The 17054-nt window shown below is 35.0% G+C and overlaps 1 protein-coding gene across 1 annotated transcript in view; it reads left to right on the forward strand.

The window, feature by feature from the left end:
- Positions 1–12237, forward strand: part of LOC121878194 — a 17253-nt gene extending 5016 nt beyond the window's left edge. Inside the window, exon 2 of the mRNA XM_042384248.1 lies at positions 11618–12237. Coding sequence (XP_042240182.1) covers positions 11623–12159 — 537 coding nt within the window. The 5' untranslated portion in view covers positions 11618–11622 and the 3' untranslated portion in view covers positions 12160–12237. The remainder of the gene's footprint in view (positions 1–11617) is intronic.
- The last annotated feature ends 4817 nt before the right edge of the window (positions 12238–17054 follow it).

The raw sequence follows: 17054 nt of genomic DNA on the forward strand, positions 1-17054 counted from the left end.
TCTTCCTGTCTGGAGTCGTCTTATGTTGAAAAGACCCTTCATACGGTACTGGATGTCCACCCCGGCGGATAAATTGGTACTGCCACTAGTAAGGAAGGCAGCCAAGAAAATGGAAAAGAGAGTTATGTCAGTACATCTTTGTTTTATCCCCGTTTGAATGGAGAAGAACTCAGACTAGGTGCCATTGTGCAGGACATTGCCGTTCATGCCATCGTGGAGTTGCCTCACAATGACAATGAATTTTTGTGGCCATCCAAAACGGCTGACGGTCCGCCAGAGAGCAGCATAGATCATGTCAGTGGTGCCACGTGATGGACGAAAGCCACTTTGAGATTCTGAGAGGAAGTTTTCTGCCTCAGGACGAAGTTTGTTTAGGAGAACTCGGGTGAAACTCTTCCCAGCTATAGACAGCAGCGATATCCAGAAGGAGTAGCCACAGTCTGACTGGTCCCTCTTGTTCTTGTAAATATTGACGAAAGAGGCATCTTTAAGAGCTTGGGGGATTTCCTCCTTTTCCCATATATTCTCCAGGATAGAAAGGAGATGGCTCGTAATCAGAGGTCCTCCTGCTTTATACAACTCGGCTGCGATTCCATCAGGCGCTGAGGCTTTGTTATTTTCCATCTGTTTGATGGCAGTAGCTACTTCATCCAAGGATGGAGGATAGCCGAGATTGGTCTGCTCTTGATGCTGAAGGACCTGCTGGGTGTATATGAACCACTGTCTTGCATGGCAGCGAACAGTGACATCACCCACATGACTCTGACCTATAGATTTTCTGCACAAAAACCTGCAGAAACGTAAGATATCACTGGCCGTTGCCCTTGTTGACTTCAGGAAGGCCTTTGACCTTGTTGATCAATGCACTGTTATCAACAAGGCTATTGCACTAGGGCTGCCTACCAACCTGGTCTCATAGCTCACTGATTTCTTGAGTGGACGTCGTCAGGCAGTGAGGTATTAGGGCTCGGTCTCCACATTCCAACACCTCACCTGCGGTGCTCCCCAGGGGATCAAGATGGGACCACTGTGCTTCCTCATCCTGATCAACGATGCTCTATCGGACACTCCTCACAGGTGGAAGTACGTGGATGACTGCACTGTGGGGGTTACAGTGGACAACACACCACCAGACTACTCATCGCTACAAGGCACCCTGGACAGGCTACAGGCATAGACTACGGAGAACAAGGTCACCATCAACCACAGCAAAACCGTAATCATGCACATCAATACCGGCACTACTCCAATGCAAGCTCCAGCAGTCGCAGTGGGTGCCCATCCTCTCCAGTTAGTGCAGTCTGCCAATCTCCTGGGTGTAACTATAGACAACAAACTGGACTGGAAGGCCCATGTAAATAACACAGTCAAGGCAGCCTCGTACCGACTCTACATGCAATGACGACTTAGGTCACTTGGGACACCCACGCCAGAGCTGAGGATTATCTACAATGCCTTTATTCTCCCCAAACTAACGTATGCGTCACCAGCCTGGTTGTCTTCTCTCAACTCCACCCAACAACGTTGGCTAGAGAAGGCACAGAAAAGGGCCTGCAGAATCATGCTCGGCGCAGAATACTCCAGCTACATCAATGCTCTCTCCACCATGGAAATACCATCCCTCAGTGACCTCCACCACCAAGCAATTGGCAAGGTTTGGCAGTGAACTAATGCACCACCCTCTTCATCGCCACCTCCTGCCACCGGCAGCCCCCACCCACCTCGCGCAGTCCGCCACTACAACAAAATTCAGCCCATAAGAGCCCGCACTGATAGATATAAGAATAGCACCGTCCCATCTAATGTTAAAATAACAAAAACTCCTGATTTATGTACTGTACAGCCCTGTAAATGTATTCAACGCATATTATATCATTATGTCTAAATCAAATGTAAGTCTGTATATTTTCAGCCACCGGCTGCACCTCTATTAATAAACCGTTTATTATTTGTATTATTATTTATTATTGTAAACTGCTAATGAATATTATGCATTTCTTTGTGTACTAACCTCTGTCCTGCATGGCAGTGAACAGTGACATCACCCACATGAATCTGATTTATATATATATATATATATATATATATATATATATATATATATATATATATATATATATATATATATATATATACTTCATTTCAGTCCATATAGCACACAGACTTGAACATATAATCAACAGCCTCACCAGCCAGGACTCGAACCCTAGACCTTATGCATGTGACCAGGGAATGCTGCCAACCATGGCACAAGAACACTAAAAGCAATCCTAAATTATGTTATATTTCACACAAAGCCTGTTCATCGAGCTGATTGCCAGTGCCACTTATGTGGTGGGAGCAGCATTTTACCGAATCCAGCTGGTATGAAACACGAGGTACCATATATACCTCATTTCAGTCCATTTTAGTCCTTGCGGCATGGTTGGCAGTGTTCCCTGGTCACAAGCATAAGGTCTAAGGTTCGAGTCCTTGCTGGTGAGGTCGTTGATAATATGTTCAAGTCCGCGTGTTAAATGGTCTAAAATGAAGTCATACTCTCTTAGGGAATATGGGGACACTTTTGTCGTGGCCCTCGACATCTCCACTTTGTTCAACAGGTGATTGCGAAGGCTGTGTGTACTACTTAAAATCTTGCCGCATACGTTACAGCGAAACTTTTCAATGTGTGTTTTTCTCATATAAATCTTCTGCAGTAACTTCAATCTCGTCAATTCTTTCATAATATTAGCAAATTGGAATTGCAACAGCGAATTTAATCTTCCGGATAATGATTTGCTTCGGACAGGAGTCGAAATCCATGATGAATTTCATTTCATGTGGCAGTAACACAACTGGTGAATGCCAGGAAGGCAGCATGCACTACCTAACTTCTTGCCAGTTAGTCTTATTTTATTGCATCCGTCGCCGCCATCTGTAAAAAAAAAAAAAAAAATACTATTAATAAAAGTACATTATGTCTCATACTCTTAAAATTTTAAAAACGTTGTTCACCCCTTTTTCTTAGGTTGTAGTTTACCCTCAGGTAATTCATCTCAGCTTATAATAATCCTTTTTGCATAATGCATTAAAAAAGAGGTAAGTAACTTTATGCAAAGACCTTAAAAAAGCATTTTTGATTATTGATTACAGGTTATTATTACCTAGTGCGACACCACAAAATAAAGTTTGATATTTTGTTATTAAAAGTTGGTATGGTATAGGGTACATTTTTATTGGTGGTTTACATAGTTTACTGACTACTCTAAAAATATATTTCTGTTATAAATAATAATAAAAAATACAGTAGCCTATAGATTCCTCCTCCACATCATTTACTCTTAGTTTATCCTCCTCCTTAGATTGTATGGCGATTTACTTCCATGTGTGTCTGAATGTGGTTAACCAGGTTACTCAGCCAATAATATTTTTTACTACAGAACTCACATTTAAAAGTTTTCTCTCTTTTATCGCTATGAAGCAACTGGTGATGGTGAAGGTATGTTGTACTACTTAAAATCTTGCCACATACGTTACAGCGAAACTTTGCTTCCTGTGTGTGTGTTTTTCTGTGTTTAACCAGGCTACTCGGCCAATAATATTTTTTAATACAGAACTCACATTTAAAAGTTTTCTCTCTTTTATCGCTATGGATCAACTGGTGATTGCGAAGGCTGTGTGTACTACTTAAAATCTTGCCGCATACGTTACAGCGAAACTTTTCTTCCTGTGTGTGTGTTTTTCTGTGTGTATCTCTTCTCACAAAACTCACATTTAAAAGTTTTCTCGCTATGAAGCAACAGGTGTTCGCTCTTGCTGCTTGGTTGTGGGAATATGTGGTGGTGTTTATTGCTCTTGCTGCTTGGTTGTGGGAATATGTGGTGGTGTTTATTGCTCTTGCTGCTTGGTTGTGGGGATGTGTAGTAGTGGTGTTTATTTATGTCACAAAACTTACATTCTAACGTTTTCTTTAAGCTGTGACGCAACTGGTGATGGCTAAGGCTGCGTGTACTACAACGAAATTCTGCCTTTTTTCTTTGGTTGTGATTCAGGGCTTGTAGTCCATGTCCATGTTGAAACTGGCTTTTTTTGTCGTTGTCGAGATCGAGATAAATCTTCTGTAATACCCTCGATCTCGTCAATTCGTCCATAATATTAGCAAATTGATAACAGCAGCAGGGGAAAGAGAAAGGCAGGCAGTTTCTTTTACCAGCTGGAGGGTACCGTGGGTAATTTGTGCTGTGTTTGTTAACAAACCAACAAAGAAGCAGGTCCAGGCTACTTATACCCTCGAAGGTAGTAGGCCACGCACGACAAAAAAAAACTAGACTTTTGAGGAACGAGTAGTAAGTTTTATTTTAAATAATAAAAAAAAAATTTAAATCTTCCTTCCCTTCCTCCTTGGGTTGTAGCAGGCGCAGCAGATTTAGATTATCATACTCGCATTCCTTCCCCTCTTCCTTCACTACTAGTAATTCTAAAACTTCTTTTTCTTCTTCTTTCTCTTTAGGTTGTAGTATATTAATTCCATCTTCCTCCTCCTTTTCATGCTCTTCCTCCTCCTCCTCGTTGGCATTCTTCTCCTTGTCCTCTGGTAGTGAGGATATGTGTGTTTTTTTGTGAGCCAGGCAACTAGGCCAATAAAATTTATTGTTACAGACAGAACTCACATTTTAAAGTTTTCTTTGAGCTGTGACGCAACTGGTGATGGAGTTTTCTTTGAGGTTTGATTTGCCTCCTCTGTGTGTGTTTTTCTATTAGTTTTCTCAACTTTTACTGTGTGGTGATGGTGTAACTGTGTTCACGTAGGCTGCGTGTACTCCTAAAATTCAGGTCATATATGTTACAGAGATGCTTGTGGTGGGTTTTAATGATGTGGAGCTGCAGGCTGTCTTCGTTAATAAACTTTTGTTCACGGTACTCACAAGAAGAATAACGCATACAAATCTTCTGCAGTAACCTCAATCTCGTCAATTCATCCATTAAGGCGGAGAGTGTTGGTCTTATTTCCGCCACTGCCATCTGTAAAAATATAAAAAATACTATTATTAAAAATACATTTATAACTTGTCTCACTCTTAAAATTTTAAAACCATGGTTGGTGTGTGGCGGGAGGGAGTATTTACTTATTCCGGATTGGTGTCTGTCTCTTCCTATTCCTCCTTGGGTTGTAGCAGATTTAATTTGGACAGGAGCACATCATCGAACTCGCATTCCTCCTCCACATGTAATTCTATTTCTTCCTCCATAGGTTGTAGTTTAATTTCATCTTCCTCCTTCTCTTCTTCCATCTTTGTTGGCTTCGTTGGTTGTGGTTTATCCTCAGGCAATTCTACTCTATCAGGTAGCTTACGCGTTACCTCCTCCTCCTCCTCCTCGTTGGCATTCTTCTCCTTGTTATCCTCGTCCTCGTCCTTTGGTAGTGGGATGTGTGTTATTCTGTGTTCAATCAGGCTACTAGGCAAATAATATTTCTCGTAACAAGAGTCACATGTAAACATTTTAAAGATTTCTTTGAGCTTAAAATCTTGCCGCCACATAACTACAGCAAAACTTTGCCTCCTGTGTGGTGTATTTTTCCGTGGTTTTTATTCAGGGTTTGTAGTCTATAATATCACAAAACAAGGTCGCGTTTTTCACAACTTAAATCTTGCCACGTGTTTTTTTTTTTGTCTGTACGAAGTAACTATGTGTCACACAGTATATAAATGTGTTACCGGAGGGCTCAAGGAACTGACTACTACTGGCTGTTGAATGGAGTAAGGAGTCTTTATTAAGCAAACTCTCGCTCCTCCTCACACACACACAAAACACACAAAACACACACACACAAAAAACCACACACAACTGTGGGGTTTTCAGTGGACTGTAAAGAAGAGGAGGGGGGAAGTTAATCGGGAAAAAATAAAATTTTAAAACCGTCGTGGTCCTTCTTCACTCACCCTCTTTTTTTATTTATCCCTCAGGTACTTATATCCTTTTTCTCCCGCTCCTTATCATCCTCCTCCTTCTTGGAAACTAGGGTGCACTTAGCCTGATGTTTACTAAGGCCGGAAGGCCAAATATATTTCTTATTACATATACATTTATATTTCTTGTTCTTTAAATGATTATGATACGTTAAGCAATACGCAAAATTAAATCCTTTATGACATATCTTACACTTATAAGGCTTGTCCGATAAATGAATGTTAAGATGGTTTCTTAGGTAAATTTTACTGATTTCCTTCTTACATATGTGACAGCGAACCTTTATGTGTGTGTTCATGTGGTCAGTCAGGGCTTTTGGTCCATAACATTTCTTATTACAAAACTCACATTTTAAACTTTTTTCTACATTATGGCGCAACTGATGTTCATGAAGGATTCTTGAACTACTTAAATTCTTGGCACATATGTTACAGATATTTTTTTATTTTTTATCTTTTGGAGGAGATGGGGATATGTGCTTTTTTCTGGGCTGCCTATAACTCGCATCTAAAAGTTTTCTCACTTTGGTTGTCACAGTTGTAGTATCAACTATACACAATAGATAGGCGGGCGATGAGGGCTCAAGACTACTACTGGCTGTTGAATGGAGAGAGAACACTTATATAGGCAGGTAACTCCTCCCTCCTCCTTAGCTGTGCGGCAAGCATATCTTTTTATATTTTATACATATAGGGATTTAAATGAATATTAAAGTGGTATTTGAAGTGTTCTTTTCTGACAACCTTATTACATATGATACAGAGTTTGTATTTGTGTTTGGCTTCGTGAGCAGTCAAATCCATTTTCATAAAAATGGACCAGCCGGTTATACGTTTTAACATTCACACTCACTACGATGACTAAGGCCCTGCCCTCAAATTTTTGACCGTCTGTCTCTCTCGCGCCTGATGGTAAATGTAAAAAAACTATCCGAATCTTCCTTCCTTTTATTTATCTCCGGGTATTACGTCTGTCGGTTGTACAAGCATTATTAAAATACAAAATCTTGTTCTTTCATTTTATACCAAAAAATGTGAATATACCTCAGTAAATAATAGGAGAGAGCTATTATGTACTCCTGGTACATAAAATATGAAAAAGTACATAAAACTGGATAAAGGTACATAAAAATGTGTTGTTACAAAATAAACTTAGCTATTTTAGATATTATGGGGTGAGGATAAGATCCTCGAAAAATGCAAATACTTTAAGTTTTTTACATAATATTTTGTGTGTACAATATAAAGTTTGGTTTTTATAATATACTACTGAACGACCAGTTATTATTTTAGCTTATATTCTACTCTCTCTATCTCCTCCTTTTTTTTCTCATCTTCCTCTTCCTCATCATCTTCCTCCTCCTCATTCTCTATTTGTATTTTCTCCTTTACAGTTTTATCCTCCTCCACTTTGTTTGTCAGAAGGGAAGACTGGAGATTTTGTTCAGACGACGACTTTCCTCATGCATTTTCTTAGTGGAACAAAGCTCATTAAACATTGCTATATATACTTACCCAAATCAATCTCTCCCTTCAGATAAGAAATTTCTTTTTGGCAAGTTTTATTTGACTTAAAGAATATAGTGCTGCATGATTTTTTAAATTAATAATTTTCATAAAATTTGATATATATTGTAAATGAACAGAATTATACAATACTACAGGAGAATAATGGGCACTAATCAACCTTTTTATTTCATATTGCGTCATTAATCGAGAACTATATCCACAGATATTAAGAGAGTTATTTATTTAAAAAAAAAACTCAACAATGGCCTCTTTTTGCGGGTTATATATAATATAACTATTATATTTTAAAGGATTTTTTCGAAAAATCCAGCCCATTGGGAAAACTACAGTTTGAAATATAATTCCTTCTTCTTCATTAATACCCCAATCCCTCTCATTTTTATATACGGTATACGAAAACCATTCTCCTCGAGAAATTTAAAAACTTTTATATCGTCTATAACAAAAGTTTTTTGTTTTATTAAGAGATTAATATATTTCTTATTTCTTTGCCTTTTTAATATATCTCTTATAGCTCGTTCGATACCGGACGAAGATCTTATATCTTCTAAACAGATTGAACATTCTTTCCACGATGAAAGTTCATGGGGGTGTATTGAATAAAGAGAATAAAATTCAATAGAAGAAAATTCAAGTTCTCTCTCTAACATCACATCTACTATTCCCTTGTAAATAATTAGTGGTATATTTTGTAGACTGATAATATTTTTGTAAGCGCCGTTTTTGTATGAGATAATTGTGGATTTACAAAGTGTTTCCAAGATAGGTAATAAACTCGTTGTCTTATAGATTTCTTTTTCCTTATTTATAGAATATTCAAGAGGGGTGGAGATTATGAATGATTTTCCATAAAGACAATTTTCTCTGAACGGATAACAATCAAATACTAATCTCCCTAAATAAATACTTATTTTAGGAGTATATAATGGATCACAAATTATATAATTACTACAATTAAGAGAATTTTCAATGACACTCCATTTTGGCGGAAAAATGAGTTTATAATACGCTATATTAAATATATCTTTAAAAAAAATTCAATCCCGAATCCATTGGAGTAAAGATAATCTTTTACCTTCTCATTATTTATAGGAAATAATCTGTTCCGGACCCGTTTTAATGTATTTCTTTTTTCATATTTCTGAAAAATTTTTGAGTCTCATGATTCATCCAATCCTCAAATACTTGTTTTAAATGTAAATAATCATGCCCTGCGGGTTTTAACAATCTAGTTTCTTTAAAGATAAACTTGAAAATACTTTCTCTCTCTGACATTATAAATTGAGGGGTGATGCATAAGTAGCTTGTATTTTTTTTAACCAACCATAATATATAAAAAAAATAATTTTGAAAGAATTTAAGTTACTTACCACGTTTCTTTTTTTCCCATTGTAGGCATTTTCATGCATGGCATGTTTATTAAAAAAGATGGATTCGTCCCAACCGTTTATAATCAACATAGAAGGAAACATTGGAAGTGGAAAATCAACTTTGATTTCCTATTTAAAGGAAAAACTTTCTCCTACATATTTTGAATTTGTTTCTGAACCTCTTGGAGTTTGGGGAAATTTTTAAAATTTAATGTATGAAGATTCTAAAAAGTGGGCTTCCAGTTTTCAATTTATGATTTTAATTTCATTTATACCGACGTATTTTAATATGCATATGAAAAATATGAAACGTATTATTATAATGGAAAGATCAGCACATAGTGGATTGTGTTTTGTCGACTCGTTAAATCGAGAAGAAAAAATATCTGATACAGAAAAGACAATTTACGAACACGCCTATAAACTCCTAAAACCATATTGCCATTCAAACTTAAATTTTTATTTGAAATGTCAACCCTAAATTTGTTTTCAACGAATAGTAAAAAGACAAAGAAAGGGCTAACAAAATATATCATTATTATATTTAAATAATTTACACGAATGTCATGGAAAATGGTTATCTTCAAATTCTACTACAGTTGAAATACTAAATCATGAAAATGTAGATATTGTGGGAATGAAATTGGTTAATATTTTAAAAAAACATCAAGAATATCCAAACATAAATAATATTTTAGCTGATACCAGAAAAATATTTATTTGAATGTATTTTGAAAATTATTTTCTTATCCAAGTGTAAAATTGATTTGTAAATAAATGTGTATCCTACTATATTTTTTGATTCCCGAGATAAATTTTTACGTTAAAATCTTGGTGGTTGTCTCAGAGATGTGGGCTGTGCGCACATATAATCTCATGAATATTTACAGAAACAAACCTTAGAGTTTCAAAGTATCTATAATTTTAGAATTCTTATTTAAGAATTCTATAATATTTTCTTGTTTCTGGAGATCTTTAAATAGCATTGATAGAGATAAACGTTGTTGTTGATTGTCGGCAATATTCTCTTTATTATAAGCTCTAATTATCTGCAGTAACATATTATACCATTTTCTTCTAGTGGGTATATCGGTGGTTGGTGTATTATTGACACAGGTTGTATAAATTTCAGAAGATTCATCGTTGAATAATTTTGTATTATTAGAAGTAATATCTTTTACTGTTACTATACCATAAAATGCGGGATAAATAAGCACATTTTCTCTTGACAGCCTTTTACGTTTATTAGTTTGTTGTCTCTTTATTTTTCTATTAAAAGGTATAACGAAATATTTATTAGAGTAATAAGTCTTTATTTTCTCACTCCCCTTAATGGTATAGTTAAATGGGTCAGATAAATTATCCTCTACGTAAGAACTAGTCGGCATTACATTAATAATTTTTGGTAGAGATGGAGGTTGTGATAACGGTGATGGTGGTGATGGTGGTGGTAGTGGTAGTATAGTGCTTCAGGTTTTCATTATTTTATTGGGTATAGTTAATGTTGGTGGAAATTGTGAAAAGTCGTCTCTTTTTTGTTTTTTTTGTCTCCTTAAAGGAGTTTTGGGAGGAAGAATAAATGCTTTTTCTGAAGGAATATACAATCCCCCAAAATCAATGAACTTTACCTTCAATGGCGTTGAAGATAAGTTAATGAACACATTATAAGGATGTATATCGTAATATGTACCACCCAAACAATCTCGAGCAATTTGTAATTGAATACGAATTAATTCTCTAGTGACTTGATTTAAAAACTGCTTACGTTTATACATAAGAGAATAGGTTTTCACTGCCTTTTTTAAAATGACCCAATCAGGAGGGTGTAAATACTCCATGTCTATAAAACTTAAGTGTGTGTCATTAGTGAATCTTGTTTTATACTTTATTTCATTAACACTCAAAGGAACATATGGAGAACTTTTTTCGCTTATTATTTCACCGCTGGGATTATGTAATACTTTGGATATGCTATGGTTTTTAATTGCACCATACATTTGAACGAATGTTTCTTTGCGTAAAACCGATGATAGTCGACTAACATTATATAATTCACTTAACTGATCTTTTTCATCGTAGAAATATTTTCTTGCAACTAAATGAGTTCCCCGAAATTGTTTAGTTAGTTCAGGGTTTTTCTTTAAAAATACAGTTGTCCAGGGATAATAGCGCCGGAATTTTTTCCATTTTCTTGGAAGATGCGGATCTAAAATTTCTTTCATGGGAACTGCTACACTCTTTACTTTACCATAGGCACCGGAGCCTAAATGTTTAATTTCATTTCCTAACGAAAAAGAACATTTTTTTCCTTTCTGTTTTTTTAATCGTTCACGAATTAGAGTAGAATCCGAGGAGTCCTTTCTTGCAACAAAACTTATTTCTGGAAGGGAAAATGGTAATGTGTTATTCAGCATAGTTGTGGTGGTAGTATTGATATTTTTATTGCTTATGAGGGTAGTATGCTTAACCATTATATAGTTATTTTTTAAATATTTTTTATAAATTAAAAAGTATTGAAAATTGTCTGCTCGTAGTATTATAATTAACCAACCACCAACCCAGTTCCGGTGTGGTGATAGTGGCTTTAGTATAAATAAGGTCCATCCCACCACCACTTTACACATAAAAGCCCTGCTCCGTGGTAGTGTGGTGTAATATTGTAGTGGTTAGTAGAATAATATAAGTTTGATTTGTAAATTAAGCTCGCTCAAATGTATTATTAAAGTTTGTTTACAGACAGTATAATAAATGAACGAACTTAATTTTCAGGTAACATGGAGGAGAATCAATTTAAGAAAAAGGATGCCATTCCTCTTCAACTGCCCCCTACAGAAATAGCTGCTGACACTACTTCTGTTACTACTGTTGAACAGAGCTCTGACACTGGTGGTGATGTTGCGTACTCAGACACTGGTGCTGCTGCTGCTGCTGCTGAACAGAGCTCTGAGGGTGGTGCTGTTGCTGACTCAGGAACTGGTGATAATGATACTGCTGCTGAACAGAGCTCTGATACTTGTGGTGCTGTTGCTGACTCGGATATTGGTGGTGATGATGCTGTAAATGATTCACCCCCCAACTTGAAATTTTATGAAAAATTAAGAGAAAAGAGGAAAAAAAAGGTTCTTGCCGAAAATAACTCCTCTAATTATCTACCCCTGTGTGGAGATTCTATTTTTGAACAAATTAATGCCGCTACTAGTGTATCTGTACCTGTCGATGCTACAGATGGCTACGGCTACTACATCACCACGGGCACGGGTGGTACAATTAGGCCCAATACACCAGGTCCAGATAAGGCAATTCTCTCTTAGTTGATAGATTGTACAGACTCCAATACCAAATGTTAAAGTATGTATGGAAAAAACTACATTTTTGTTTTATAATTTTATTTAACAACTGTAATAATAATTAAAAAATTGGAAGAAAGCCTTTGTTATATTTTACCATATAAAAATTAATAGTTTTTGATGTATTGTAAATGATTTGAGGCAATTACATACTCCTGAAGTATACATTCACAACATCTCACACGAGTAATTTTTTTGTTTTTAGTCATAGATGCAATAATACTAGCCATACCAGGCTGTTTATTCATTTTCACAACAGAACCAACTTTATAAATCCTATTACCCATGTTATCAAATTTCTTAGTTGGATGTCCATAAATATATTCACCAAAACTGTTGTAAGACAAAATGTTAAATTCTCTAAGTTTATGATAATTTAATCCTGGATAACGCAGATAGGTTAAACATAAATTTAAATATGTATCTTGAAGTAAAGGTGCATTAAATACCTCTTCAAGATGAGAAACAAAACTAGGAAATCCATTTTTATGGACATCCCACAATATTGACAAAACTTGGGAATAAGGCTGATATGGAGGGGGGGTAGTTGATAGGGAGGAGGAGGTTGATGGGGAGGGAAATTTCTACCTTCTTCAATTAATTTGTATTTCTCAGTCTGCTGCTGTTGCTGTTTTTGCTTTTCCTTTTCCTTCTCCTCTTCTTCTTGTTCTTGTCGTTTCTTTTCCTCCTCTTGTTCTTGTTCTTGTCGTTTTTTTTCCTCCTCTTGTTCTTGTCGTTTCTTTTCCTCTTCATCCTGAAACAATTGCTGCTGATACTGCAGTTGCTGCTGTTGCTGCTGTTGTTGTAAAAAAAAATGCTGAAAATCATACCTATCCAGCTGATGATAATCTTCCTGTTCTTCTTCCTGTTCATCAACAGTATGTGGCTTCTCCATTGTTTATTGTATAATAGGATATTATAAGGTCAACCAAATATACACTTATGGGCGGGCTTCTTAGCTCGCTTGCTGTGTGTTGCTTAGTGAAGAATGTCAACGAGACGCACATCAAATATACTCAAAGGAGGTGACAGAATTGATTTTTTCTCTAACATAGGTAAATTTGATTGTTCCCAAATTTGTTTATCGTCTATAACACAACAAGTATTATTTCTACAAAAAATAATAAATTGAGGAATTAGTTGTTGTAAGAGAACTGATTGACGGAAAAAATTTTTTAACATAAGCAATACACATTTTTCTTTACTGGGAAATGGGAGAGGTTTAGGATTTGTACTGAACCGGAAAAAAATTTTGCTACTAATAGACAAAAGTGATTGAAATTTTATGGGACATATTAATGTCTGAATATCTATATACCATATAATGTGATATTGAAAAAGGGAATATATTCGTTTTTCAATATCTTCTAAACATAGGGTATCAAAGTAATCTTTCTGTTTAAAATCATTTATAGGGTAAACAGATGATGTATATGTAATTAGAAGATATTTCTGTTCAACGATAATAGAAAAAGTTTCAGGATAATTACTATAAAATATCTTGCTACTCATTTTTTTATTTTTTTTATGTTATACATTCATCACAATAATGATGGGTTTCTATTAATTCATCAGCAAGTTTTCGCATTTTTTTCCACATTTATAACAACTGTTGTTTTTTAATAATTATAACATCGATAATCGATTCGTCAATATCTGAATTAATAGATGAATTGTCATTCAAAAGTGAATACCTCCAAAGCTTTACCTGTGTTTGAATATTTGGCCGTTTCGGATTTTCAAAATCCTTACCAAAATAATCCTATACATACCCCATTAGTGGTTTAATATACGAATCTGCTAAATCTAATATTCCATTGCCACAATAAAAATTCTCATAGTATATTAAATTATGTTTTGTGGATTGCTGCATGTTGCCGCTGTCATTATTTTTTTATCGAATAATATATAAACTTTCTTATAACTTTAACTTTCTTTTTTTTTATTCCATTTTGTTAAAATATATTTAATACAATTCCGTATATCATTCCCCTTTTGTTTATTTAAACGTATGTAAAGAATTTTAAGATTAATTTGTTCTGCTAACTCTTTTTTTTTTTAAATCACGATTAATTTGTGTAATATCAGTAAAATGTGTTGGTCCTTGAATTTCTATACCTAAAAATATTTCAGGGAAATATAATTCAATTTCGAAACGCTTATTATAATTAAATAAACCGCGCCTATTAACCTCTATGATTGGTAGTTTGTTGGTTTGTTTATTCAATTCTTTAATAATTTGTTTATACACTTCAATCTCGCTTTTACTTTTAAAATGCATAATTTTTTTTAAAGTGTAAAGAGTAAAACAACGCAACTATTACTAATAATTAACATACTATAATGGAATTAACAACAATTGACAATTTTCTCAAACAATATGAACGAATTAGTTGGTATGAGAATTTTGACGACAAAAATTATGAACTTTACAACCTTGATGTAATATGTAATCTAATTAATAATATTGAGACTAGACAAAAAAAGTCCCCGTCAGACGAAGAGGTACTTCATAAGATGCATGCTCCCATAAGCCAGAGTCAATCGGCAATGGAATTTAGTAAACCCTCAAACTCTAATATTACTCTAATGGATCCTAGTGGTGACAGAGATAACTGTAGAGAAATCAATCTTTTGAAGAGATTTGATTTTCAACGCATCAATAATATCTTAGGATCTTTTAATATTATTACAGGGCCACAGAATAGAGGTACTATAAGAAAAGAAAAAGAGGTTGAACCAACAACAGAAACTAAGGAGGAGAATATTCAAAAACTCAAAGAATGTGTTCTTGTAACCTTTATTAGTCCTGAAGAAAGACTCAAGCTAAAATCTCGTCTGCATGCCTCTGTAAAAGCATTAACCTCTTTAACCACAGCAACTATAGCCGTATCATCAATAATAGTGCCCTATTCCAATAATGAGACGCCTTTTACTATAGAAAATACGGCAATATATATTGATTATGCACATGATGACAATTCAATAATTCACACTCCCAATAGATTTCTATTTGTTCCCTTTACAGAAAATGATCAATTATTTGTTCCTTTTTGCGAGTGGAAACAAAAGGGTGTTATACACCAGTATCTTCCCATACATTGGAGTTGATGCATAATATTATAAGGAACTCTAAATTAATAATGGTGTATTGTGGTTCATACTTCAGAGAAGTTGATATTATGTCGATTATGCAATTTTTGATATCTGCCAAAATCACAATTGACAATGATGACACTAGCAAAGCGAAATATTTAATATGGAGTAAAAAAATTGCCAATAGCAAAATGGCATTGAACAACATTAAACTTTTTTACCAAAGGTTATTTTCAAAATCCACCACCGATACCCAATTTTTTATTATTCCTGGAGACAATTTCAAGAAAAATGTCAATTGGAAAACAAAGTGACGTCAATTAGAAAAATGTTGAAGACTAATTTCCCAGTAAAGCAATATCCTCATATCAATAGTTTTATTGAAAATAAAATCGGGGAATTGTCATTAGGACATGATCGTTGGTTCAGCGATCTCATTAGTATCGTTTCTACTATAGAGCAATCTTTAAATATATCAAAAAATCCTATATATCTTGACACTGATACTACATATAATATTAAAATAACTACATCTTCATGGACCCATGAAAATGGAACTCATTTTGTTCGTTTTTCACTGTCTACCAATACCATTGGCATCAACAACAACAAAATCACAGTTACATTTCCAGAAGATGTTGAGTCTTCTCTTATTGAGGCGGTATTCGCCGACACATTTCAATTTGAAAAAAAAAAACGTGTCCTTCTAAAGTTAGGTTTTGTATTAAAAAAATATTCTGATATTAATAGACAGTATTTTAAATTTTTTACTCATTCTTTTATTATGAAAAATATAACAAATATAAAATTTTCTGATGATGAACTGAGTTGTGATTTTATTATGTAAAATTGTGATTATTTTTATTAAAAATTCTGTATTGTATTATTTTTTTGGTATTCTCATTTTTTAAGTTTCTTTTATTAGGTTTAATGATACCAATGAAATTTGCAATTATTATTTATTGGATTATAAGATTTGGATATTACATTAGAGCATAAGGCATAGTATTGAATAGTCTTGAGGGAGGAGATACCCCTATGATACCCCTATCCAAGAATTTATTTTGTGCACTTAATCCCTAATCGCTTGACAACATTAATCAAGCGATCCTTGTTCTTGAATAGCATTTGAAACAGATGCACTTGCCTCCTCAGGGTGTTTACCACCTCCTTAAGTACTTTTATAGTAGTGGTGGCATAGTCAATATATTGAGGAACTGTAACAGCCACCAGTTGAGTTATGCAAATTTTCTTATACACCGGTTCTAAGCCAGCACTTTCCTCAGAGTCCGGAAGTGATCGCTTATGGGAGGCTGTGGTAGACGACGCAGTAGCACTACCTATATTCTGGCAGAATTTGAGGACCTCGTTCTGTATTCCCGTAGCATCTACTCCAGCTTATTTGGGACACTATTCTGGTTTACCTCAGAGGTCTTGGATTTATTGAGAAAGGGTGGTATAGTCGTTGTTATCACAGGCCTAGAGGCGACCAGAGTAGATACCCCTCCAAGGTTGAGAGGGATTGTGTCGACCGATGAGTTCTTTGGGCCACCACTATCCGGAATACGCACAAGAGATCTGACTAGATCACCCGTATCATGTGGGGCAACCATAATTGTTCTGAGTTTTGGGTTATTCAGACTAGTCTGAAATATAAAATATTAATTTATTATTATATGCACTACGCACTGCATCATAATACACCAATACACACTTTTAAAAATGTTACAGGAATGGATAAAGTCAGCAGTGAAACCAACCGG

The sequence above is a fragment of the Homarus americanus genome, unplaced genomic scaffold, assembly GCF_018991925.1.
Source record: "Homarus americanus isolate GMGI-L3 unplaced genomic scaffold, GMGI_Hamer_2.0 scaffold45562, whole genome shotgun sequence".
Lineage (NCBI taxonomy): Eukaryota > Metazoa > Arthropoda > Malacostraca > Decapoda > Nephropidae > Homarus > Homarus americanus.